Genomic DNA, 27,531 nt, shown 5'->3' with positions numbered 1-27,531 from the left:
TAGCTGAACATTTAGTTGGCTGTTGAATCTTGGTACCAGCTCTACATAAGTCACATGACCATCGCACCATGCACTGAACCCATGAGACTGTGTCCCATTATGCATATAGGTAATGGCTACTAATGTCATGGTTTCGAGCAGCTGGTGATAGCAACAGTTACCCTCGGTCTCTGTGACATTTCAGATCACGGATAGCAATCAGTAGTAGAGCCAGCAACAGGCAGTATAACGTGTGCTAAGAGTGTTGCTTATTTTCTGCCATGTCTGTTCTCTGCCTGCCACCTACTCTCAATTGCAACAAAAAGGAACACGAGGAACTAAGAAAGAAGTCGACCATGAAATAATTTAAAAGGGCAGTTAACTTACCCCCGGCATTTTGGTGAACAGAGGCCACTTTGAATTGGTGCAGAAGTCATACAGCAAACAGGGCAGCTTTTCTTTGAAAGTGTTCATGTTGGATGCAGTAGCAAAATACCAGCACGGTTTCCTTTCTTTATACTTCCGAAATTGATGGTCACATACCTGGTTTGTGTATCGATTACATTGCAACTGCGATCTATTTGGAGCAAGGGCCATCTGCCTCCTGTCCTCCTGGTTATGGACTTCCTGACTCATTCTGACCCTGCACCACCTCACTGTTTTCACAGTGCCACCTGCATTAACTTCTTTGCCATACTTTGTATAGTGCCAATGTAAGCCACGTGTGCCAAGGCAAGTGAAGAGGGGCGCTGCAATGCAAGCTATGCTGTGCCAATGCAAGCCATAACAGACTGTGACAATGCACGCTACAAGGTGCAGTGATAAAACAACCAATGAGAAGCTGAGGTATAGTGAAATAAAATATTTGCATGGGACCACACAATTTGCCCATGTGGGGTAACCGGGATGGATTCCAAATTTTTTGGTTTCACATTGTGTGATTCAGACACTAGATTGACGTCTCTTTCTCCTGTTTTACATCAAAAATGAATGGTTTGTCTTTCATTCTTGATGCACGAGGCCTGAGCGCAGGAGGGCGGGCAGTGGGGAGGTCTAAGAGGAGAAAGAAGCCACATGAAAGTTCGGTTCATTTGGGCTCGAGGGTCCGAGAGGGCCTCGAGATGAGCCAGAGGCACAGAGCATCTGTCCGCACCCATCAGTGGCTCTTCCACCTTTACTGCCATTTGCCAGTCATGAAGAGTGAAGGGCTTTGCCAATGCAAGCTGTGGGGTACTGCTCCACTGAGAGGCCTTGTAAAGTCAGGGTCAACGGGCAGTTATGAAGAGTGATAGGCTGTGCCAATGCAATCTGTGGGCTACTGCGCCACTGAGAGGCCTTGTAAAGTCAGGGTCAACGGCCAGTTATGAAGAGTGATAGGCTGTGCCAATGCAATCTGTGGGCTACTGCGCCACTGAGAGGCCTTGTAAAGTCAGGGTCAACGGCCAGTTATGAAGAGTGATAGGCTGTGCCAATGCAAGCTGTGGGGTACTGCGCCACTGAGAGGCCTTGTAAAGTCAGGGTCAACGGCCAGTTATGAAGAGTGAAGCTAAGGGCTGTGCCAATGCAGGCTGTGGGGTACTGCGCCACTGAGAGGCCTGTAAAGTCAGGGTCAACGGTTAGTTATGAAGAGTGATAGGCTGTGCCAATGCAAGCTGTGGGGTACTGCGCCACTGAGAGGCCTGTAAAGTCAGGGTCAACGGTAAGTTATGAAGAGTGATTAGCTGTGCCAATGCAAGCTGTGGGGTACTGCGCCACTGAGAGGCCTTGTAAAGTCAGGGTCACCGGCCAATTATGAAGAGTGAAGCTAAGGGCTGTGCCAATGCAAGCTGTGGGGTACTGCGCCACTGAGAGGCCTTGTAAAGTCAGGGTCAACGGCCAGTTATGAAGAGTGAAGCTAAGGGCTGTGCCAATGCAAGCTGTGGGGTACTGTGCCATTGAGAGGCCTTGTAAAGTCAGGGTCAACGGCCAATTATGAAGAGTGATAGGCTGTGCCAATGCAAGCTGTGGGGTACTGTGCCATTGAAAGGCCTTGTAAAGTCAGGGTCAACGGCCAATTATGAAGAGTGAAGCTAAGGGCTGTGCCAATGCAAGCTGTGGGGTACTGTGCCATTGAGAGGCCTTGTAAAGTCAGGGTCAACGGCCAATTATGAAGAGTGAAGCTAAGGGCTGTGCCAATGCAAGCTGTGGGGTACTGTGCCATTGAGAGGCCTTGTAAAGTCAGGGTCAACGGCCAATTATGAAGAGTGAAGCTAAGGGCTGTGCCAATGCAAGCTGTGGGGTACTGCGCCACTGAGAGGCCTTGTAAAGTCAGGGTCAACGGTGAGTTATGAAGAGTGATAGGCTGTGCAAATGCAAGCTGTGGGGTACTGTGCCATTGAGAGTCCTTGTAAAGTCAGGGTCACCGGCCAATTATGAAGAGTGAAGCTAAGGGCTGTGCCAATGCAAGCTGTGGGGTACTGGCCACTGAGAGGCCTTGTAAAGTCAGGGTCACCGGCCAATTATGAAGAGTGAAGCTAAGGGCTGTGCCAATGCAAGCTGTGGGGTACTGCGCCACTGAGAGGCCTTGTAAAGTCAGGGTCAACGGCCAGTTATGAAGAGTGAAGCTAAGGGCTGTGCCAATGCAAGCTGTGGGGTACTGCGCCACTGAGAGGCCTTGTAAAGTCAGGGTCAACGGTTAGTTATGAAGAGTGATAGGCTGTGCCAATGCAAGCTGTGGGGTACTGCGCCACTGAGAGGCCTTGTAAAGTCAGGGTCACCGGCCAATTATGAAGAGTGAAGCTAAGGGCTGTGCCAATGCAAGCTTTGGGGTACTGCGCCACTGAGAGGCCTTGTAAAGTCAGGGTCAACGGTTAGTTATGAAGAGTGATAGGCTGTGCCAATGCAAGCTGTGGGGTACTGCGCCACTGAGAGGCCTTGTAAAGTCAGGGTCACCGGCCAATTATGAAGAGTGAAGCTAAGGGCTGTGCCAATGCAAGCTGTGGGGTACTGCGCCACTGAGAGGCCTTGTAAAGTCAGGGTCAACGGCCAGTTATGAAGAGTGAAGCTAAGGGCTGTGCCAATGCAAGCTGTGGGGTACTGCGCCACTGAGAGGCCTTGTAAAGTCAGGGTCAACGGTTAGTTATGAAGAGTGATAGGCTGTGCCAATGCAAGCTGTGGGGTACTGCGCCACTGAGAGGCCTTGTAAAGTCAGGGTCAACGGTTAGTTATGAAGAGTGATAGGCTGTGCCAATGCAAGCTGTGGGGTACTGCGCCACTTTGAGGACTTGTCGATGGGAGGCTGTCAGAGGGCCTTGTTCTTCAGTAAAAGGGCTTCTGAGGAACCAGCACAAAGACAATGTGCGAGCTGAGCCCGGAGGCTGGGCACCGAGGACGCCAAGGGCAACGCGAACGATCAACTATGAACGACAGCTCTGGCAAAGGGACTGGAATTAGCATTCAGCTCAGTTATGGCGCCTGGAAGTCAAATGACCACTTGAAGCTTGACTGGGCTGATTTGACGCTAATACCTGGATGGAAAACCCTGAAACTGATGAACAGTTATGTCAAGTCGATTTTGCACCATTGGGAAAAGGTAACCTCTGCGAGGAAAAAAATCAACAAGGTTAAAGAGACAAGGGCTTTTCACGTGTAACGCCACCGCGGATCATCCTGCTCTCTGTTTACCACCGCTCATAAATGTCCTGGTGGTGGAAAGGCACACAGTGTGTCCTGGTGCAAGTCACGGGACGTAAAGCTGCAAGTGGGAAGGCACACAGCGTGTCCTGGTGGTGGGAAGGCACACCGTGTGTCCAGGTGCACGGGGAGATAAAGCTGCATGTGGGAAGGCACACAGTGTGTCCTGGTGCACGGGGAGATAAAGCGGCACGTGGGAAGGCACACAGTGTGTCCTGGTGCAAGGCACAGGACGTAAGGCTGCACGTGGGAATGCATACAGTGTGTTCTGGTGCACGGCACGGTATGTAAAGCTGCACGTGGGAATGCACAGTGTGTCCTGGTGCAAGGTACGGGAGGTAAAGCTGCAACTGGGAAGGCACACTGTGTCTGGTGCATGCAAGACAAAGCTGCACGTGGGAAGGCACACAGTGTGTCCTGGTGCACGGCACGGGATGTAAAGCTGCACGTGGGAATGCACACAGTGTGTTCTGATGCACGAGAGATAAAGCTGCACAAGGGAAGGCACACTGTGTTTGGGTGCACGCGAGACAAAGTTGCATGTGGGAAGGCACACAGTGTGTTCTGATGCACGAGAGATAAAGCTGCACAAAGGAAGGCACACTGTGTTTGGGTGCACGCGAGACAAAGTTGCATGTGGGAAGGCACACAGTGTATCCTGGTGCAAGGTACGGGAGGTAAAGCTGCACGTGGGAAGGCACACTGTGTTCTGGTGCATGCGAGGCATAAAGCTGCATGTAGGAAGGCACACTGTGTTCTGGTGCACGCGAGACATAAAGCTGCACATAGGATGACACACAGTGTGTCCTGATGCACGGGACGTAAAGCTGCACGTGGGAAGGCACAGAGTGTGTCCTGGGAAGGCACACAGCGTGTCCTGGGAAGGCACACAGCGTGTCCTGGTGGTGGGAAGGCACACCGTGTGTCCAGGTGCACGGGGAGATAAAGCTGCATGTGGGAAGGCACACAGTGTGTCCTGGTGGTGGGAAGGCACACGGGACATACAGCTGCACGTGGGAAGGCACACGGTGTGTTCTGGTGCACGCAAAACAAAGCTGCACGTGGGAGGGCACACAGTGTGTCCTGGTGCACGGGACGTGAAGCTGCTCATCGGAAGGCACACAGTGTGTTCTGGTGCAAGGCACGGGACGTAAAGCTGCACGTGGGAGAGCACACAGACTGCGTGACACAGTGTATCCTGGTGCAAGGCATGGGACGTTAAGCTGGGTGTACTGCGAGCTGAGGACTAAGCATGTAGTGTGCATTGTGAAGAACATGGTGTTACGAAGGTCGCTGGTGCGTCGATCCTCAGAGCCGGGATTCAGATCTCTCCGGACCAGGACCTGGAAAGATGTGTTGTTCTTTGTCAGTAATTTCCATACCTTTTGTTGCTCACTGTATCCTCTCACACATGTTCCGTGTGTTTTTAAAATGACAGTCTTGCACTTTTGTGCAAATCTCGATTAAGTTGTGCCCAGCGCCTTGACGCACACGAGGGGTCATACCCGCTAGACTACACTATCGGTATAAATACAAGACATTGGCGTCCTGAACTCACGAGCACAGGGCACAATACCCATAACTGCAAGGTACACAGCCTAAGTGTATAAGACACAATACGCACAACCAGAGAGGGGGCGGGCCGAAAGGCCGGACCCTCTGTAGTGCAGAGTTCAGGAACAGAGGGCACCTTGTGCGTGCTCACAAGAAGCAAGTGAGCCATTAGTGTGACCTCTGCTTCCACCGAGGGGAGGGACTTCCTCCCTAGGGGGGGCTGCACCCGGTGCCCGGTACCCGGTGCTCCGTCCTTATCAGGGCGCCCTAGGCACACGAGCACAGAGGCCTGGCACTGAGTGGCACCCAGAGATCGCTGGCATCAGGGTGCTGCACAGAACACGGAGAGGGAACAAAGAGTTTACATCTCACTCCTGCACTGGACAGGGAGATTCAGCTCCACAACGCACCATGGAAGGGGGACAGGGTCAAGAGGTTATATCTCATTCATACTGCAGGAAACAGGCAGCTTAGGCTGCGCCGCACAAGGAGAGTGGAAGCCCACATGGAAGTAGTATAGCGCCAAGAAACAAACTCAGTGTCAGAAGAAGAGGCGCTTTAACTCTGGCAACAGCTGTCCAAGGGGTCTGCCTGGTGCAGGCAATGCTGATATGAGAGGGAGTGGGTAGGAGTGGGATCCTGTGATTAACAGAGGGGAGGGTTGTGTGACGACAGAGACTGGTTGTGTGGCGGACAGAGTGAAGATGATGCAGATGATGCTGCTCACAGAACCCATACCATAAAGGATGCTCTGACCCCACCTCAGACTCCTGACCCCGCCCGTGAGCTCTTCCCATATGTTCGATATGCACGGACTGATGCCTTATCGATCAGGTGCTCATTACAAGCAGGCACGGTTGCACGGTGCACACCATCAGTGTGTGATGTGGGACGCCCCGTGCTTGGGACTGCACAGCGAACAACTCTCCTAGAACCGAGACCTCGGGATATGGTACTGAGGATGTAAACCTTCCACCAGACCCAGGTCTTTAACAGTCACTACTGGATGAACGCCTCACCCCTGACACATGGCAACTGGGGGTCTGACCCCTAACATCAGACAACTGGGGTCTCCGGCCTGGGTGAACGTCTCACCCCTGACATGAGACAACAGGGGGTCTCTGCAGACGAGAAGCACAGCCATTAGAATAAAAAGAGGCGATGCAGGCATTAATGCAGCAGCTTAATTTGTGAGACTACTGGAAAGGTAGAGTTAATTAATATTTAATTACTTTAATTACCAGGGGCTACTCTTTTCTTGTCGTCTTGAGATAAGTGTTACAGTACCTTGCACGCGAAGGCTGTCACTAAAACACAAAGAGCAAAAGCAGCATTGCAGCCGGTGTCCCTTTTTCAGCACACTAGGGCAGGGGAATAGGCAAGAAAATAATTGATAAATATTCTGAAACTTAAACACGTGCTCGATTCTAGTCAGGATGCAGCAAGGTTAATCAGAAGAGATTTCAGCAAGCGTGAACGCTGAAATGAGTGCGAAGCCCGCGAGTGCGAGAAGGAGCGAGCGTGTTTTATGTCTCTGGGGGTGCTGGGTGTACGGCAGGCCGATACTGCACAGTACGTTCAGCAGCTGCGGCAATGGTGGTGTACACCAAGGCTGGGTGGCGGTATGGGAGATGATGGTGGGGACGAAGGCACAGAAGTGCATCGCGGAGCGCAGTGCAATGAAAACAAGCTGTCTTCGTGGAGCCGACGGGGGGAGGGAAAGTAGCATGCTGGGCTGGAGGAATGCCCCGTTCTATCGCGAACACGGGGAGCTCGTCTTAAATAAATAAACAAACGCGGGGCGAGAAACAGATGGCACACTGCAGTTAATTAAAACAAGTGCCAGTTGCGGACGAAAACTGTACTTAGGCGCCGCTGCTTTGAAACTACACGGAAGTAACGGGAGGATCAACAGCCAACATAAAGCAGGAACACAACACAATGCCTCAGGTAAACCAATCACAGGCGGAAAAACAAATTATACTAAGTTTCAACCAACATAGACATTACTTTAGGTCTCGCTGAGACAGTGCATGCAGCGCATGCGCTGCCAAACACGAGACCTAAAAAAACACTAACTGGCATGCTAGGAGTTTTCTCCCAGAGTATGAGGTACATGTTTTTTTTTTTGATCGAAAAGGAAAAAGCACAGTGGACATTGTATCTGAAGGTCCAATCTAAACCAGGCAGGTCTTCACTCATGCTTGCCACAGGATGGACTGGGAAAAAATGTTTTCAATAACTGGGTTGGCAGTGGCTCCACTGTGTCAGAAAAAAAGCATTTTCTCTGCCGGTAAGTTTATTTATTTTATTTATTTTGAAAGTTTTGTATAGCGCGAACAAGATCTTTGCAGATATCAGAGCGCTTCAAAAAGAAAAGGGGAGCATGAGGGAACATAGTCAAACAGGTAAGTAAAAATGCTAGTAGTACAAACACGTGGTAACCAAGAAAATCACATAAATCATTAATACATATAAAACAAATAATCCACGGTGTCGGACAAGGAGTACAGAACAGTGCGGAGTCTTAACAAAGTTCAGAATAGCACTTCAGGTGTATTTAGCCATGAGGATAGCTTTTACTTCTTTCTTAAACAGAGTAGTGGAGGAGATAAGCCTCGTTTCAGGGGGAAGTGAGTTCCAGATCCTGGGTGCCATTCCTGAGAAGGAGCGTTTATAAGTTTTTTCCTTCCGGAATCTTCGAGGCTTCAGCAGGAGATTGTTTGTGCCTCTGGTGTTTCTAGAGCCACCAGAGATTGTCAGCTTCTGAGTGAGATAGCTTGGTGAGCTCATGTGGACCGCTTTGTGCGTCATGCAGGCGATTTTCAGATGTATTCTGGCTTCGAAAGGCAGCCAGTTCAGGTTTTTAAAGTCAGGGGAGATATGTGAGTGTTTTTTTGAACCAGTGATGAGTCTCTCTGCAGCGTTTAGAGAAGCTCTTAGTGGAGCAGTAGTAGTTAGGGGGAGTCCACAGAGGGCGCTGCTGCCATATTCTATTCGAGGGATGACTAGTGCTTGTACTGCAGTTCGGAAGTCATTGGCAGGGAGGAAGGGTTTAAGTTTCCTCAGGGTATTGATTTGAAAGTTCGCTCCCTTAGTTGCCTTGCTGATATGTTGCTGCATGTTGAGATTGGTGTCAAGTGTAATGCCTAAGGATTTTGCTGAGTCTACGATGGTGGGTTGGACATTGAGTGCAGTTAGGTCTTTAAGCCAGAGTTGTGTGGTAGAGGTCTTGGCGGGAGGTGAGATAAGAAGGAACTCTGTTTTCAGAGCATTGAGTTTGAGATGATTATCGGCAAGCCAGGATTGGGTGCTTCTGATCGTTGAGTTCAGGAGCAAAATGTCTTTGGGGGATTGTAATTTGAGATATAGTTGGGTATCATCAGCGTACATGTGAAAGTGTATATTGGACTCTTGTAGCACGGTGGTGAGGGGTTCCATGACTAGGTTGAACAAAGTTGGGGATAGGGAGGAACCTTGTGGGACGCCTAACGAAACAGGTATAGGCGAGGACATCAGGTTGTTACTCTTGAATTTCTGCGACCTGTTGTGTAGAAAGGAAGTGAACCATTTGAGGACTGTCCCAGATAGACCCATTCTTGTGTTTAATAGTTCGAGTAATTTCTCATGCTTAACGGTGTCGAATGCTGAAGAGAGATCAAGAAGGATGAGGAGACAAGTATCGTTTTGATCTAGCATTTGAAGGGCGTCGTCAATTATGTGAGTCATAGCCGTTTCAGTGCTGTGTCCCGCTCGGAAGCCTGATTGATGAGGATTGAGGAGGCCAAACTGGTTAATGTGTTTAGTCAATTGTAGTTGTGCGCATTTTTCCAACTATTTGGCGAGAGTGGGGATATTGGTAATGGGGATATTGATGCGGGGAACCAAGAGATTAACAAAGGTGCATCGGCCAATTTCTGGCAATGCCATTACCATCAACTTTTAAATGAAGACATTAGAACTCAAAATATGTCAGGGCTTCCAGGTGCAAGTTAGAACTGGAATTTACACTGCCTCTAGGAATTCTTATTGTATGCAGGAGCATTTTAATCTAGGAGTTATCAAGTTGGGCTAAAACGGAATAATACTTTTTTTTTTTTTTTTGTTTTTTTTTTTAATCGAAGGGAATACTTCTACTCCTACCAGATTTTTGGAGTGAAGTAGATCGTGCGGATTGCAACTTGGCTGGGACTATGGCACTGTTGCAGCCACTAACAATCCTTGGCGCACCATGACTAATACTCCTAGTTGAACACAATAAAACCACAATACGAACGGTTCTAGATGTAGGAAGATGCAGGAAACCCACATCTCCAATAAAATTCTGATATATATATTTTTCTTTCAGGAATGACCTTGCTGACACACATTCCAGGTGAACTTTCACATGTTTACTAATGCTGTACTGAAATTCTATTTATTGAAGGGATCAACTTCAGCTTTTCCAAAAATATAACTGGTAATTTTCTGAGGGGATTGTAAAGAAGCTCACAGACATTATTCCTTCCCTATTCAATGGTCTAGGCAAAAATACAACGAAATAGCTTCCCTTTGTGCCAACGTCAGCACTCATGCTAACTATGTCATGCTAACTATACAATGAATTGAAGATCTATGACACTGTTTAACCTGGCTTGATGTTATACTGAAGATAGTTTCTCGGTAGAAGACAAACGGGTCAGTGACAACAAGGCGTTCCAGCATCTATAGTGGTCATGATGTTACCTTTACGTGACTAATAGTATAATATTTTTGACACATGCAATTCTCCTTGAAGGGCTGTACGCGAGTTCTATACCACTGTACTCTACGAGTGAGACGAAAGAGCAGAGGCCATTAAGCATAAAAATGCTGCAGAAAAAGCTTGGAGACCAGCACAGAGAGCTTATGAACTTAAGTGAAAGAGGACAGAAAAAACACAGTGTTCCCTATTTTAACTCCTAAAGAAAAGTTTTCTGTCAGTCACAAAATAATACAATGAACAGAATTACACCAAAAATCAGTTTAGTACTTTTTCAGTTAGCGTTACAATTGTGTATTTGGTGCACTTCAAAAGGGTAAAAGTTAGAGCTATCTATACCACTAGTTTGAAAACTATCCTCTAATCCGGGTTCAGGGACAGATAGAAAAAATAAAGGCTAAAAGCAGGCAGGGCAAACACATCATGACCACCGTGACCCCAGGCCTAAGGAAAGGACATCCAAACCTTCCTCCAAATATACATTAAAAAAAAAAAAAAAAAAAAAAAAAAGATTTGGAGTGCTGGGTCCACAAACTCACCCCAGAGTACACGAACCCTGACAGGCAGACCCACCCTGAAGCCAGTTAGCCAAGTTCACACACCTAATAAAGTGTTCATAAACTTTGAAGCTCACAGACCCATTCTGGTTCCATTCCTCTTCTGTAGTTTATGGCCTATGTACGGAGATCATGAACTATGAGACCCATGTTCGGTCTCCTTCAGTAGGCTGCAGTGCCTTTAGAGAATCTGCAAACTGAAACCTGTGGCCCCATGATGGGTTCCCTGTCATAGTTAATTTACTCTCGAATTGAGGAATATGCTCGCCATTTGAATATGTTGCATCTGCAGACTTATTTTACATCTGCAAACTATAGATACATTTGGGCACTGTCAAAATGTTAAAATACTTTATATGTGGGAGGAGAGAGATGGGTTGGTAGTTCTTGAGGTCCATGGGGTCTGCGGAGGGATTATTGAGGAGGGGCTTGAAAGAAATTTCACAAGGGACAGTGTGTGATTCGTAATTGCATCTGTCACATCAAGGAAGAAGTTAAAAGGATAGTGCAACCTATTAATATTCTATGCTTTACATATTAATATTCTATTTGACATATTAAGAAAATATTTACCCGGTCACTTACAAACACACATATATACACATATGTATATTTTTGCAAAGGCAAGGAAGCCAGAAAAAGAAATAGTCTCAGATAAATGAATGTGGTGAATAAGAAAGAGCCACAAAGTTATTTTGTGTGCAAAATGAGTAAAGTTTCTTTATAAAAGCAAAATATACGTAATGTGTTTAATTTGCTTAGGAAAGGGAAAAAAATCACATTCAGAACTCATCATGGTATGGATTTTGATAATCAGAGGGGGAATGTGTGGCAAGACTTGAAAAATGCAGTCCTTGGTGAAAGTATGGTGTATCATATGCAGTAATTCCAGTTCCAATGGCATAGATAAAAGCTGTGGCACTTAAAAAGCTTGTACATGGATACTGGGATTCAACTGTAAAACTCTGGTGTAACCTTAACACTGACAAATCCACTGAGCGTGCATTGTTAACAAGCTCATTACTGTGGATTATAACTTCAGAGACCTAGTTGTTGGTAAAGCATTGTCATCTTTGGGGTGCCACTCATTTCCTTCTCTGCTTTAAGTGACTATTGTTGGAGAACAGACTGTACCTACTGCCTGTATTTGGGGACGCTGCTCAGCTGGCCAGATGAACATTAACCCCTAGACCACTCCTTAGTGAAGTCTTAACAAAGGGACAGCCTTAATCAGTCTGAACTACAATGGAAAGTCGCACAGACTTTAATTGGTCCGCTCATCCAACACCACTTCTACTGACCCCAGGACCACAATATGGGTGTGCACTAAATAAGAGACAATGGCTGCTTTGCCATCATCAAAACTACCTACACTGGACTTTAAATAAGGCAGGTCAGGGAGGAGCCACGCACGAGACCAAGATGGCCGTGTGAGGGCTCGGCTCCGCCGACCCCTTCCTCCAACAACACTATCCTGCACGGTATCCTGAAGTCAGACCCCACCAGCTGGCAGCCGGACTCAAGCGACGCTGATCGCTGTGCCCCCTGCGAGGTCTGGAGCCGGAGCTGCGCCACCCGGCGGCCCACAGCCTGCTTGCCCCCTGAGCCAGGGACTTGCGTGTAGACTGCAGCCAGCCCGAGGTGATAACACCGGGGCCAAAAATCGGAAGTCTCCGGTCCATCCCCGGAAGTGCGGCGAGAGTGACGAGGGGGGACCCAGGGAGAGCCAGGCGCGAGCCGGTCTCTCCCTGGGCAGGTTCGCGCGAGGAACATCAACAGGTGGGGGGCTGATTAGCAGAGGGTTGAAAAGGGGAAGTCAGGCGGGGATTAGCAACTGCGTGGCGGGAGGCGTGTAGGGAGGTTGTTTTGCGGCGTGTATTTGTCGTACCTGGGTTTTCTCTGACCACATGGAGGACGTGGAGGAGGTCAGGAGGGCCGTGCGGTTCCTCTGCGATGCCGGGCGCGAGGACCTGCTGCGGCCGGGTGTCCCAGCGGAGGCGTGGGTCGGACTGGCCCGCCCACCTCGCAAGGCTTCCGAGGGCGTTTCCAGGGCCGTGGACGCTTGTTTAACCCCGGGCCCGGAGGAGGAGGAAGACGGCGAGGCGGCCACGCCTGCGGACGGGCACATGCTCGTTTTGCCGGTCGCTGCAGTGGAGCCCCCGCCGGGTGACCCGGGCGCCCCCCAGCAGGTATGTGCATTCCAGTTACTTGGTGCTGGTTCCCGCGGGGCGCCCGGGGGGAGGCGGGGGCGTTCTGCGGGCCGTCAAGCTCCGCGTTCAGGCGGCTTGGTCTCGGGGAAGACGGGGAGGCTGCAGGCGGGCCCTAAACCAAAGCGGGGGCGGAGCCTGGACTCCCTTGGGCACGCGCCGACCCCTCCCCCTGCCGGTATGCCTGTAGTCCCTGCCGTTACGGTGCCCAATTCTCCGGGGGGGGTTTCCCCACTCCTGTGGCTTAATGGCCAGTGTTTTATGCTCTCTCCTGCCATGCTGGGGCCTGGCCCTGCCCCCCCCCGCGATGTTGGCTCCCCGCACACGGGTGACGCCGGTGCTGGGCCACTCACTGCTGCATTGCCGGCTCCAACCCCTCCTGTGGTCCCCACTCCTGCCCCTGCTGTGGTTCCAGTGGGCACTGTCTCTAGATTGCTGCCCCCCCCGGCCACTGCGGCTGTGGCAGCCGGTTTGCCTGGCCCTCGGGCTGCCATCCCCACGCCCCCGGCTCCTGGTATGAGGGGTTTGTTCAACGAGGGGGCGCCCCAGTACCCGGGGCAAGCCTTGTTCCCGGTCCCCAGGGGGCGGCCAAGTGGCCACTTGGGGGGTCAATCGACTGGGTCGGGAGGTGTCCATGGTCTGGCGTCGGTGGGCCGTCCCTTGGGGGAAAATTGCGGTTCAGCTTTCAGGGACCATGTTGTCGCGCACCCTTCATCGTCTGGCTTGAGCGGCAGCAGTTTTCAATCTGCGCCTTCGGCTGGGCGGCTGTTGGCAGTTTCTACGGGCCCGGGAACTGTCCCCACGGCTGTTTCCAGTGGTGGGCTTTCAGGGGGGCTATCTGGAGCGGATACCTCTTCTACAGTTTTCTGTCCACAAAGCTTTCAGACCATTGATTGGCAGTTTTATGATGGGGGTATTGGTGATGGGGCTATGCCCAGTGGAAGTAATCAAGTTGAATTTTCTGATGCAGCTTTCGGTGGGAGTTTTCATGATGATGAGTTGGAAGAGGGGGAATTGAGGGACAAAGATGTTGGGCTTTTGGCAGCACGGGCCCAGGGGGGTGGGTTGGGGCAACCCACTGTTTCTCGTGTTTTGCAGGAGTCTAGAGCGGACCCTGCAGGTGTACGAGGGGCAGTGTGGTCTGGACCTTCTCAGCGGGATCGTGGGGCCGTCGCCCAGCAGTCGGAGCAGTTACCAAGAGGTAAGGATGGGTGGTGGTCAGTGTGGCAACCTAGGGAGAGTCTCCCGGTTAAGTGTACAAGATCTGTTGGTATGGGTGATGGGGTTGTGGTTGAGCGAGTCGCTCTGGCACCGAGGCTTGAGCGGCCCGTAATTTCAAATGTGCAACCTAGGGAGAGTCTCCCGGTTAAGAGTACAAGATCCTGTGGTACGGGTGATGGGGTTGTGGTTGAGCGAGTCGCTCTGGCACCGAGGCTTGAGCGGCCCGTAATTTCAAATGTTTCTACTGTGCAAGTTGCAAAAGAAGTTTCTATATCGGGGGATGGCGGGGTGGATGCCACTCGGGTAACGGAGGATAGTATCCTACCGAAAAAGTTGCCTTATTCTGGGGTGGGGATGCCCTTGGGGTCCCATTTATCTGAAAAAACAAAGAATCTGATCTGGTCTGGGGCTTTTGTAGATGTTTTTCGTCTTCTCCACAGGGATGTCCAGGCAAAAGAAGGGTCGAAAGAGGAGGAATTAGAATTGGCTCGGAGGCCTCGCGTTCCGAAGTCCATAGAGAATTGGACTTCGGCCTTTCTCATTTATGCCAGCGTTTATTGTCAACGTCATCCTGAGAAAGCGATAGACATGTTTAAATATGCAGATGTCATCCGCAAGGCTCACAGTTATTTTGGAGGCTTTGCTTGGTTGTCCTACGATGACGAATTTAGGGCGCGCATGGCCGCTTTTCCTGAGCGTTCGTGGGGTGCGGTTGACTCTGAGTTATGGTTGCAATGGATGGCATCGGCAAACCCTCCTGCTACGACCCACACAGCTAGCGGGCAACCTGTGTTTTATCGGCCCTTTTCAGCTCGCCCCGCTCAGTCTGGGGCGGGGGTTTGGGGCAGAGGTCAATCAGCCGCTTCTGGCACTTGCTGGCATTTTAACAGAGGTTCCTGTAACAGACCCGCTTGCAGGTATAAACATGAGTGTTCACAGTGTGGAGGGAAGCACGCCCTCACCCAGTGTTTTCCCGGCCAGAGATGGGGTGATCAGGGACGGGGTTCTGGGGGCAGGGGGCAGCACCATCAGTCTGTTTACAAGGGCCCCTACTCCTATTAGGCAGGAGGTTCTCGACCTCTGGCTGGTGGATTATCCGGATTTTGAGGCAGCTAAGATTTTGTCTTGGGGCTTCAAAATTGGGTTTCGGATTGGGTATCAGGGACCCAGGGTGGGCAGGTGGTCGGATAATTTGAAGTCTGCGAAGGAGAGTCCACATGTGGTGCGGAAGAAACTGGATGCAGAGCTTGCGGCTGGTAGGATTGCTGGTCCTTTTGTGCATTGTCCCCTGCCTGACTTGATTGTATCACCCCTGGGCGTGGTGCCCAAGAAGGCGGAAGGGGAGTTTCGTCTTATTCATCACCTGTCCTGGCCCGAGGGTTCCTCAATCAATGACTTTATTGATCCAGCTGACTCAACTGTCACTTATGCTTCGGTGGACGATGCCTTACGGCTCGTGCGCACGGCTGGTGTTGGGGCTTTGCTGGCGAAGAGCGACATTCAGTCGGCTTTCCGGCTATTGCCCATTCATCCTTGGGATTTCAGTCTGTTAGGAATGCATTTTGATGGTAGTTTCTACGTGGATCGGGTGTTGCCCATGGGCTGTTCAGTGTCATGCTCCCTGTTTGAAACCTTCAGTACCTTCCTGCAGTGGCGATTCACTTTTGTCAGTGGCCACGCGTTGGTCTGTCATTACCTTGATGATTTTCTTTTCATTGGGGAGGGTTGCTCTGGGCAGTGTCAGTCGGCTTTGAACATCTTTCAGGCTCTAGCGGAGGAATTGGGTGTCCCCTTGGCGCCGGACAAGACAGAGGGTCCCTGTACGTCCCTGACTTTTTTGGGGATCGAAATTGATACTCTGTCTATGGTGGCGAGACTGCCTGTGGCTAAAGTGAAGGAAATGTCTGCTTTCATACATCTGGTGTTGGGGGAGCGGAAAGTGGTTTTGAAAACTGTTCAGAAGTTGTTGGGTTATCTCAATTTTGCTTGCCGGGTTGTTCGGGCGGGCAGGACGTTCTGCAGACGTCTGGGTCTGTCCATGTCCGGAGCAAGCCTTCCCCATCATAGGGTGCGCATTACCACCGCTGTGCGTGCCGATTTGACTGTCTGGCTTCGTTTTCTGCAAGACTTTAATGGCGTGTCCTTGTTTTTTGCGGATGAGGACATGGTGTGGCAAGTACAGTTGTTCACTGATGCGTCAGGGGCTCACGGATTCGGAATATTTTGGGAAGGTCGATGGTGCGCGGCCGGCTGGCCGGCGCACTGGAAGGATCAGGGTCGCAGCATTGCGTTTCTGGAGCTCTTCCCGCTGCTGGTTGCTTTGCACCTATGGGGGGATGAGTTTCAGAATCGTTCCGTCTTGTTTCACGTGGACAATTTGGCTGTAGTACACCTTGTCAATCACCAAAAGGCTCGCGATTTGCGGGTTTTGCGGCTCCTGCGCGCATTCATGCTGCGGTGTCTGCAACTGAATATTGTCTTTAAAGCGCGGCATGTTCCTGGTACTTCTAATTGCATCGCTGACTCTTTGTCTCGCTTTCAGTGGTCCGAGTTCCGCAAGTTAGCTCCTGGGGCGGACCTGGCACCAACACCGATCCCACAGTACGTATGGGACCTGGGGGATTGAGGGTTCACCACTTGGTGGAAAATTCTGTGGCTGAATCCACCAGGCGGGGTTATGTGAAAGCCTGGTCTGAGTTTCTGCAGTTTTGCAAGGTTTCGATGGGGCCGTTCAGGGCTGGTTGGTCTGATGAACAATGCATCTTGCAGTTTGTTTTACATCTGGCGGACAAAGGCCTGGCGCCCACTACCATTTCGGGTAAATTGGCTGGGGTTTCTTTTTATGGACAGCTTTGGTGGGGGAGGGATCCGGTTGGGGGGGTGTTGGTTCGTAAATTGTTGAAAGGTTTGGCCAGGCTCCGGGCTGGGGGTCAGCAGCTCCGGCAGCCCGTGACGTTTGAATTGCTCCAGTTGATGTTGCCGGAACTGGAGGTGTGTTGTCATGATGCTTTTGAGTGTGCCAAATTTCGTTTGTGTTTTGTGTGGTTGTTCTTTGGGGCATTTCGGGCATCAGAGTTGCTGGGGTTGCGGGGCAGGGTAGGCATGACCAGCGGTGAGGTGGTGTTGGAAAGTGACAGAGTGCGACTTTGGCTGCGGGCATCCAAAACCGACCAGATGGGGAGGGGTAAGTGGGTGTTCCTTGGTAGGAGTGGGGTCTCTGCATGTTGCCCGGTTGGGGAATGGGAAGGGTTTGTGTCCTCTCCGCATTTTCTACAGGGGTCCATATTTTGTCATGCGGATGGTAGTCCCATAGTGGCATCTCAATTGTTGGCTGTATTACGTAAGGTCTTGTTGCGTTTGGGGAAGGACCCTGTTCAGTTTGGTACCCATTCCTTCAGAATTGGTGCGGCGACGGAGGCCGCCCGCCTGGGGTGGGACTGGTCCCAGATCCGACGCATTGGTCGTTGGCGTTCCAAGTGTTGTGAAAAGTATGTGAGGAAATAGTGCATTTTTGGCTGGTCTAACATTTCTTTCTCTCCTAGGTCCCTGGCTATCAGTCGCCGGATGCAAAAGAAGGGTGTGGATACTGGGGCACTCTTTTATTAAACGAGCAGCTTTAGCCGCTGCCAGCCAGCTTTGTGGGAGATCACTTGGCCTGAACAGTATGACACATGAAGTCTCATGGCATGGAACAGGGGGAATGCGCTGGGGTGGGCTTTTTCCCGCCTTGGCTGCTTTGGTTTCGCAGTGTTTGGGGGGCCCTCCGGATCTCCTGGTGCTACATTTGGGAGAGAATGACTTGGTTTCTCTCTCTGGGCTGACCTTGTTAAAATTAATGAAGCAGGACCTGGAAATCATCCGAACCACATGGGAGAGCACCATGCTCATATGGACTGAGTTTGTGCCCCGTTTGCACTGGCGTGGGGCACGGACCCATTCTGCCCTGGAAAAGGCTAGACGGAAAGTGAACAGGACAATGCGCCTTTTTTGTCAACATTGGGGGATATACAGTTTGAACCATTATCATTTACAAGTATCTGAACATCATTTATTTTGTGAGGACGGTGTGCATCTCTCAGCTTTGGGCCTCTCTTTTTACCTCCTTGAACTCAGGGACTTGATTAGCAAGGTTCTTCAAGTACAGTTGTGGTGTGCTCCTTCCTTTCCTTTAGGTGGGGCAGGAAAACGCTAAAGGTTTTCCTGGGTGGCGGGTTTTTGTTAGTGGGGGTGGGCAGCCTGGAGCGGGTTGGCCATCCTGAAGGGTAGCGTTGGGTAGGCTAGGGTTAGTAGGCAGGAGTTTGTTCGGGGTTTTGGGATTTAGGTTTCGTAGGCTCACTGTAGAGTTGAATTATGTAAATAATAAATAAATAATGAATATGTTTATGATATTGATGATGCACCTGTCCTAAAATAAAAGTGGCCTTTCTTGCTCCTAAAAGAAGGTGTGGACAATGTTTTCTTGCGCGAGGGGGGACCCAGGGAGAGCCAGGCGCGAGCCGGTCTCTCCCTGGGCAGGTTCGCGCGAGGAACATCAACAGGTGGGGGGCTGATTAGCAGAGGGTTGAAAAGGGGAAGTCAGGCGGGGATTAGCAACTGCGTGGCGGGAGGCGTGTAGGGAGGTTGTTTTGCCCCACCCACCCTCCCTCTTTTTTCTTTTTCTTTCTTTATTTCTGGGTTTGTTCTTTTGCGGTGCTCTAGGCACTGTTTTAGTTTAGGTAGGTTTGCCACTGTTAGGATGGGTGCCTTTGTTCTTTTGTAGGCGGGTTTTTGTTAGTGGGGGTGGGCAGCCTGGAGCGGGTTGGCCATCCTGAAGGGTAGCGTTGGGTAGGCTAGGGTTAGTAGGCAGGAGTTTGTTCGGGGTTTTGGGATTTAGGTTTCGTAGGCTCACTGTAGAGTTGAATTATGTAAATAATAAATAAATAATGAATATGTTTATGATATTGATGATGCACCTGTCCTAAAATAAAAGTGGCCTTTCTTGCTCCTAAAAGAAGGTGTGGACAATGTTTTCTTGCGCGAGGCGTCAGAGCCGCAGAGACGGAGGTGCAGAGGGGGCCGAATTGTACTGGGGAAGTCTCCAACCCCCCGTGGAGGACGCGAACCAGCCGGAATTGAAAGGTGCGGTGATGGGAGGCGGCCCGGTGCGTTGACGGGAGGCGGCCCGGCACTGTGCTGGGGGAGCACGCCGGCGATCCCTGCGGTCGGTGGGAAGCTCTGTGCTGGTTCCTGGCCTGTTGAGGGCCGTACGCTGTAATCACTTGCTGCGAGGGGCACTAGTGGGGGCAAGAGACAGTGAAATAAGCGGCCTCGCATCTGCAGAAGGGCCCAAACTTATAAAGCCTGCAGCTGCAGAAGACAGAGAGTTGGAGTCTCCTAAGGCCCCACTGACTTTGCACGGAAGTGCGGCTGGTTTGGTTGGCGCCTGGGTATGCGCCTGGGCGGGGAGCCCTGAGACAAATCCGGCCCAGAAGTAGTCATTCCTGGAGAGGTAAAGGGGTGCAGTATTAGGGAGCAGTGAGTGAAGGCAGCAGCGAGGGACACACTTTCTGTGGCTTGTGGGCCCATGCTGGATTGACCTCATACCTCTACCCACTGCACCATTGACCTTGCCAACGGGACGCCACAGGCGTCATTCAGGAACAGGTCGGCGGCCGTGCGACCCCTGGAGTGCCCGACGATTATTGGCTTTGACCCCCCGTGCTGCTGACTGTCGGTGAGGCGACCCGGGTGTTCTCCTGTGGTTGGGGTCGGGAGCCTTTGTGGTAGAGGGAAGGCGGACGCCTCGTGGAAGGCTTGCCTTGGCCACTGGATGTGACGTGACTGGTGGAGTCTCTGCATGACTCCTGAGATGTGACGGCCTCCACTGGCATAAGGTATCTGTTTAGTGGTAGAATTGTTGTCAGTCAGGGGACGGCCCGGAGATACGAGGTGGACCCTGGGACTCGGGACTCTGGCAGAGTTCTCGTAAGTCGATAAGGGGGGGTGGAGGGTGATTCGCGTCCCGATGGCGACTAAGCCAGATGCAGACAAGACCGCTCCTCTAGGGGGCCGAAAAGTGTTCAGTCAAACAAACTGGATCAATACACGATGCCGAAGGGTTCCCCTACTGACTTGAGTCAGACCCCATAGGCGGGGGGAACTACTTCTGGCTCTCCTGCGGAGCCCACAGTCACTGATGTCATGGCTGCCATAACCGGTGTTCAAACATCCTTGGGTTCTAAAATGGAAGCATTGGACAATAAACTTGACGCCGTCATGATCGAGGTCAACCTGATACGAGCAGATCTTACAAAAGCAAGTGAAAAAGTTAAATCGCTCGATATCAAGACTGCTAGCCTAATCGACGATGTGGCTCTGCTGCAACAGGAGGTGCGTGATCTTAAGACCTCTAGAGATCTGACAGACCGGAAGTTCGATGAATACGAACGAAGGGCCAGGCGCAGCAATATACGCATTCCTGGGGTGCCCGAGAGAGCAGAGGTCCCGGCGCCAGACCTGTTCGTGGAGGATATTATCCTCAACCATCTCAAGCCTAAAGGGCTTTGCAACCTTTTCATGATCGAGTGGGCCCATAGGGTGACGGGGTGGGGTGGGGAGGCCAGGCCTGGCGTTCTCCCTCGCCCGATGAATGCGAGAGTACTGAATTTTCGTGACAGAGATGTGATCCTGCAGGCGGCTCGAGGGGGGCCCCACTGCGATATGAAAATGCCACGCTTTCCTTTTTCCCGGACTTCACCCAGATGGTGCAGAAACAACGGCAAAGCTTCCTTCAGGTGAAGAAAAAAACTCAGGGACAAAGGACTCATATATGCGGTGATGCACCCGGCTCGTCTACGTGTGGAAGTTGGAGGGAAGGCCTGGTTTTTCGATAACCCTGAGGTTGCTTCGGACTGGGTTGACAGCAGACACTCGAATGAGCAGGAGAGACAGGACCGAGGCGGAGAAGAGGAGCAGCAGGAGCAGGAGTAAAGAGGGCCGCCGGAACATACTACCGGTTTTGGATTGTCAGTTGGTGAGGCTGATCCGCAGCGGTTTTATTAGCTGTATCCTGTTGACTGTAAGATAGCTGTGGATTGCCCTGAATACTGGGGTTGTGGTTCTGGGGGTTGGGGGGGTGGGGGGGAGGGGTTTGGTTCTCCTCCCCATTTCTAACTTTAGTTAGCTCATAGGGTAGTTATTGGGCGACAGGCACACTACTAGTTGGGGATGGGCGTCAGCCATATGCAGGGGTGCAGGGTGGGTGGGTGGGTGGGTGGGTGGGTGGGAGTTGGATTCGAATGGGTTTTTTAGTATTGAGGATTTATTGTATGCAGGATTGTTAGCACAATGTGGTCCTTTTTTATTTTCCCTTTTTCCATCAGGTGACAATGTTATGACAAGGTGGATTCCATATCAGTATAATGTTGAAAATTAGACGGGGATCGGGGATGAATGTGATTCGTTGGAATGTGAACGGCCTCGGTGACAAAATTAAGAGAGGAATGGTTAGCCAATTGATTAAACGCAATTCCCCAGAAGTAGTGCTGCTTCAAAAGACTCACCTTGTTGGCAACCGTTGCAGGCCCTGCATAAAGGGGGTTATAAGTTGGCGGCACATGCTGGTTTCACTACGGGGTCTAGGGGGGTTGGTGTATTGGTAAAAAAACTCTTTTGCCCTGCATATTTAAGCTACCTGGGCTGACCAGCGGGGTCGATACGTTGGGGTATCAGGGCAGTGAGAAGGTTACTTTCATCTCTGTGTATGTACCGCCCGGCCTCCAGTCCGACACCTTCAGGGACCTGGGTGCAATTTTCTTGACCTTGCCACTGGGCCTCCTAGTAATAGGGGGAGATTTTAATGCAGTGGTAGACGGAGAGGAGGACAGACACCTGCTCGAGCCCTGCGGCCGGTGCAGAGGTGGCTCCCCGCATTTTTTGAAACAATGGGATTGGTGGATGGGTGGAGAGTGCGTAATCCGCATGGGATACATTACACGCACATATCTGCAGCTCACCACAGCCTCTCCAGAATAGATTATGTTCTGGTGCCAGCGGCACAGGCTGCTACGGTACGGGAAACGTGACACCTGGAGAGGGGAATCTCCGATCATTCCCCAATTTGGCTTCGGCTGGAGGTGGGGCAAATGGACGTAGCAGAGTAGCCCCTGTCAGCGCATAGCACTTGAAAGACCCCGCCACCAAGAAGGAGATAGTTAAAATCACGGAGAGATACTTTCAAGTAAATGAAGCTACGGTGGACTCGGCGCAGACTCTGTGGGAGGCATATAAAACGGTTATTCGGAGGGAGGTTTTATCCCTAGTTGCGGGTAAGAAAAGGCAAAGACAGGCAGACAGAGAGGGCGGAGGTGGAGCGATGGGAGGTATCAAGGGCAACAACCCCAGAGGGTGTACATCGGCTAAAATTGAGGCAGGATGAATATAGAGGCCTAGCTAGGGATACGGCACGGGCGCGGAACGAGGAGACTCAAAGCAGGGTGTTCGAGCATGGGGATAAAGCCGGTAAATTGATAGCGTGGCTTGAAAAGGTGGAGTGGGCCTCGAGGCTGGTGCCCGAATTGCAGGGAGAAAACTCCAGTACTGTCACAGACCCACAAGCTGTAGCTGTTGAATTCTCGAAATATTATTGTGGGGTGTATGCCTCGGCTGGGAGATACTCTGAAACGGAAAACAGTGAAATGATTAAAGACATCCAGATGCCCACGCTGTCGGATGACAACCGGGAATATTTAGACTCTCCGTTTACAAATGACAAGGTGGCGCAGGCTATGAGAGGAGTGCGTTCCGGGAAAGCCACGGGCCCGAATGGTATTCCCATTGAGCTATACAAACTGAGTGCCAATAAACGAGCTCCGTTTGTCCGATCCATGTTTGAGGAGAGTAGGGAGAAGGGTCAGCTCCCTTACGATCAGCATGTGGCCAACATAGTGGTCATTCACAAAGCGGGAAAGCCCAAGACGCTCTGTTCATCCTATAGGCCTATTTCATTGCTGAACGCTGAGCCTAAGGTGCTGGCGAAGCTGCTAGCGACAAGGATAGTCAAAGTCGTCACCACGTTGATACACCCGGATCAGTCCGGCTTCATGCCGCGGCGAAACACGGCCCTCAATCTACGCAGGTTGCACGGGATACTGGGTAAGATGCCGACGATACAGGAGCCGGCAGCACTAGTGTCATTGGACGCCACCATGGCTTTATATAGAGTCGAGTGGCCCTACCTGTTCGCAGTTCTGGAGAAAATGGGTTTTGGACCGCAGTTTATTGCCTGGATAGGCCTTCAATACGCGAACCCCCTGGCTAGGGTGGTGGTAAATAATCGGAAGTCGGACGATTTTCTCCTTGGTAGAGGCACGAGACAGGGTTGTCCCTTGACCCCGTTTCTGTTCGCCCTGGCCCTTGAGCCCTTGGCGGCGTGGGTCAGGTGGGATAGATCTATTCAAGTCTTGCGGTGGACGTTGGATTGGGAGGACAACATTTCATTATACGCTGATGACATCCTGCTTTACCTCACCAACCCGAGGTGATCCCTGGTGTGTTTTCTTGATATGCTAGCCATATTTGGGAGGTATTCCTGTTTTGCCATAAACTGGTCGAAATCAGTGCTTTTCGTTCTCAGAGGTGACCCACCGGTCATCCCAGAAACCTGCCTGATGCAAATGAGCCGACAGGATTTAGGTATCTCGGTATTTATGTCACACTGGACCCGAAGTTAAGATATGCCAGTAACCTGGGCCCTCCCCTGGCTCAGTTTAAAGTGGATGTGGCGCGTTGGAGGGCACTTCCACTTTCGCTCCTGGGAAGAGCAACACTGTTCAAGATGATAGCCATTCCCCGATTTCTCTATGTACTACAGAACGCGATGGACTCAGTGCCGGTCTACTATTTCAGGGAAATAGAGGACCTTCGGAGACAGCTTCTCTGGGACGGTGTACCCAGTATTGCATTTTCTAAACTCAGTCTTCCCTGGTACGATAGGGGAATAGGTTTGCCTGATCTGCGGAAATACTATTGGGCTTCCCAATTAGCAGCGGTGAACCATGCTAGATATGGGCCCCCCCGGGGATCCCGGGTATGCCATGGACCGTTGGCAGGTGCCGGGGGGTGATTTCACTAGGGCACTCTACGCTGCACCCGCCGGTTCCCCCTTGCGGGACCAACCGCGCACGCGGTGCAAGTGTGGCATGGGGCAAATAGGCATCTTAAGTGGGAGGGGAAGATACCCTGGCCACCCCATTGTGGAACTCAGAGAAGCTGGGGAGTTTATGGAAGACCAAGGGATTTGACAAATGGGATCATGCAGATCAAAGATGTTTGGGGGAAAGGTACGGTACATGCCTTTAGTTCACCTAAGGAACAGTATCATCTTCATGACAATGGGCAATTTCGCCACCTTCAGGTCAGGCACGCACTACTCACGCATATTCCTAGAGACAAGACTCCTCCTGAGGCCTCCCCACTCGAAGACCGAGTGTTGGACGGCCATCTCCCGGAGAAGACTATTTCATTAATATATAAAAAGCTTATAAATTGCATGGAGGACCCACTGGTACTTGTCAGGGCCCACTGGACTGCTGATGGGGTTGAGATGGCCGATGAAGACTGGCGTGAGGCGGTTACTTCACCGCGGGTGGTGGCGGTCCAGATGAGGCTTAGATTGGTGCAATTAAAGATCCTCCATAAGACCTATGTCACTGGGCCTCGCCTGGTTCATATGGGTCGAGCGGAGAGCGATGAGTGTCGGAGAGGGTGTGGGGAGATCAGAACTTTTATGCATATACTGTGGCATTGCGCAGTGGTGCAGGAGTATTGGGTGAGAATCCATGTTACACTGGGGGTGGAGCTGCGACTGGAAGCCCGCAGATGTCTATTAAGTGTTTGGGAGCCCACAGATTTCAACATGCACAGGAGACAATGGGTTACGTTGGCGTGCATGTTAGCAAGGCGTAATATTGCTCAATTCGGGAGAGGTCGGTGTATGTGACACGGGGTCTTCCTGAGAAATGGGGTAAGGTCTGGGGTGACTGGAATCAATACTGTGGAGACATTTGTACGCCCCGTCGGTGTGGAAGGAGTGGAGGAACATGAATCCCCTTGATCCACTATCTGTATATTGTGATCATCATCTTGCATAATATGGAACTGTATTCATGGCAATTATGAAAACGGTTAATGTCACCTGATGTTTTGTATTGTTGGTTGTTAATAAAAATATTTATAATAAAAAAAAATAAGGCAGGTCAATATAGAGATAGGTAGTTGAAACATCAGCAGATTTCTTTACCCCCGCCTGGAAATGAAGCCCAAGTAAGTTACACAATATTGAATATGCTACTTACCAGTATGCATCTGTTCTTGGCATGTAGGGCTGCTAACATTCATATCTTAGCATTAGATCGCCGCCTAGTGTTGGGCTCGGATGATTGCACATTGTTGTCCTGGAAGAGTCTTCGAAGTATCCTGAGATAGGTGGCTCCTCCCCTGGACTACAGTGCGCATGGGCATCGGCTCCATCCCCAGATTGTTTTTCGCCATTGTGGCAGAAGATGGAGTGAAAAGTGTAAAGGATGTCCATGCTAATGAATAAATACAATAGTATATCTGCAGCTGCGACAGGCACCGGGGAGGAGGGCGGGCGATATGAATGTTAGCAGCCCTACATGCCAAGAACAGATGCATACTGGTAAGTAGCATATTCAGTTCGAGGCATGTGGGCTGCTAAATTCATATCTTAGCATAGAATACATAGCAGTCCCTCCATCAGCGGCGGTTGCCCGTGCCAGCTGCAGAAACTTGAAAAAGTGTTTTGAGAACAGCCTGTCCTACAGCAGCTTGCTGTTTGGAATGCACATCAACACAGTAGTGTTTTGTGAAGGTGTGTGGTGTGACCCACGTGGCTGCTCTGCAAATGTCCTCCAAAGGAATGTTACCCAGGAAAGCCATGGATGCCCCCAGTTTGCGTGTGGAGTGCGCCCTGGGGGGTATTGTTAAAGTGCGCTTCGCTTTCTGATAACATATTTGGATGCACTTAACAATCCACCTGGCTATCCCTGTCTTGGAGATTGGGTTGCCTTTGTGTTGTGGTGCGAAGGCAACAAAGAGTTGCTTTGTCTTTCGAAAGTGTTGTGTCCTGTCTATGTAGTACATCAACGCCCTTCGTACATCTAAGGTATGGAGCATCCTTTCCGCCACCGTTTGCGGGTTTTGAAAGAATGCTGGTAAGTCAATGGTCTGATTTAGATGAAACTGTGACACCACCTTAGGAAGGAATTTAGGGTTAGTGCGTAGCACTACCCTATTTGGGTGAATTTGAATGAATGGCTCTTGTATTGTGAGCGCTTGCAGCTCACTGACACGCCTCAGAGACGTAATAGCTATAAGAAAAGCCACTTTCCACGTAAGGAATTGGAGCTCACACGAGTGCAGTGGCTCAAATGGCGGTCCCATCAGTCTGGTGAGAACGACGTTGAGGTTCCACACCGGAGCTGGTGGTGTCCTTGGGGGAATGACTCTCTTCAGACCTTCAAGGAAGGCTTTAATGGCGGGCACTCTGAAGACAGAGAGGTGCTGCCTGTTCTGAAGATAAGCCGCTATGGCTGATAGATGTATCCTAATGGAAGTGTACGCCAGGTTGCACTTGTAGAGATGTAACAGATAACAGATGATGTTGGGGATAGATGCATCTAGTGGGTTGATGTCATTGGACGTACAGTAGATGACAAAACGCTTCCACTTAGCAGCATAGCATGCTCTAGTAGTTGGTTTCCTCGCCTCCTTGATGATACTCATGCATTCTGGAGGTAGGTTAAGGTATCCAAACTCTAGGACTTCAGGAGCCAGATCGCCAGGTTGAGCTGTTGCGGATCTGGATGCTGAATGTCTCCATGGTTCTGCATCAAAAGACTGGGCGTGAGGCGCAGTCTTTGATGCGGCACCACTGAGAGTTCGAGGAACGTGGTGTACCAAGCCTGGCGCGCCCACGTTGGAGCAACTAGGATGAGAGTCATCTCGTGCTGCCTTAGCTTTCTTGCGACCAGCGGTATTAGAGGGGCTGGCGGAAAAGCGTACGCAAATTTGCCTGACCAGTTCATCCATATCGCATTCCCCTGCGACTGTGGGTGAGGGAACCTGGCGGCAAAGAGTTGGCATTTTGCGTTCTCTTTTGTGGCAAACAGGTCTATCTCCGGATGACCCCACTGCTGGAAGTACGGGTGGAGAACAGATGGGTGTATCTCCCACTCGTGCATTTGATGGCTGTATCTGCTGAGCAGATCCGCCATCTGATTGTCCTTTCCCGGGAGGTGTTCTGCCATGAGGAAAATGTTCCTCTGAATGGCCCACTTCCACATGCTCTGAGCCAGATGAGACAGCTGTGGCGAGTGGGTGCCTCCCTGCTTTTGAATGTAGTACATCGCTGTCATGTTGTCCGTCCGGACTAGCACGACTTTGTTGCACAGATGTACAATGAAGGACTTGAGCGCCATGAAGATTGCCATCAGTTCCAGATAGTTGATGTGCATCTTCTGTTGCTGCGTCGTCCATAGTCCCTGCACTGTGTAAGTGAGCACATGAGCTCCCCATCCCTGGAGAGATGCGTCCGTTGTCA

The 27,531-nt window shown here is 50.9% G+C and overlaps 2 protein-coding genes across 2 annotated transcripts in view; one reads left to right on the top strand and one right to left on the bottom strand.

The window, feature by feature from the left end:
• The window catches only part of DNAJC21 (DnaJ heat shock protein family (Hsp40) member C21), a 203,182-nt gene that overhangs the window by 19,453 nt on the left and 156,198 nt on the right, over positions 1–27,531 (bottom strand). The window lies entirely within an intron of this gene.
• Positions 779–17,672, top strand: LOC144819092 (uncharacterized). The gene is made up of 3 exons (XM_078677100.1): positions 779–825; positions 14,994–16,532; positions 17,474–17,672. The coding sequence occupies exons 1-3, from the start codon at positions 779–781 to the stop codon at positions 17,535–17,537; spliced, it is 1,650 nt and encodes a 549-aa protein (XP_078533226.1). The 3' UTR covers positions 17,538–17,672.

The sequence above is a fragment of the Lissotriton helveticus genome, chromosome 2_1, assembly GCF_964261635.1.
Source record: "Lissotriton helveticus chromosome 2_1, aLisHel1.1, whole genome shotgun sequence".
NCBI lineage: Eukaryota > Metazoa > Chordata > Amphibia > Caudata > Salamandridae > Lissotriton > Lissotriton helveticus.
The sequence above is the reverse complement of the archived record's forward strand: the minus strand, read 5'-3'. Positions and strand labels throughout refer to the sequence as shown.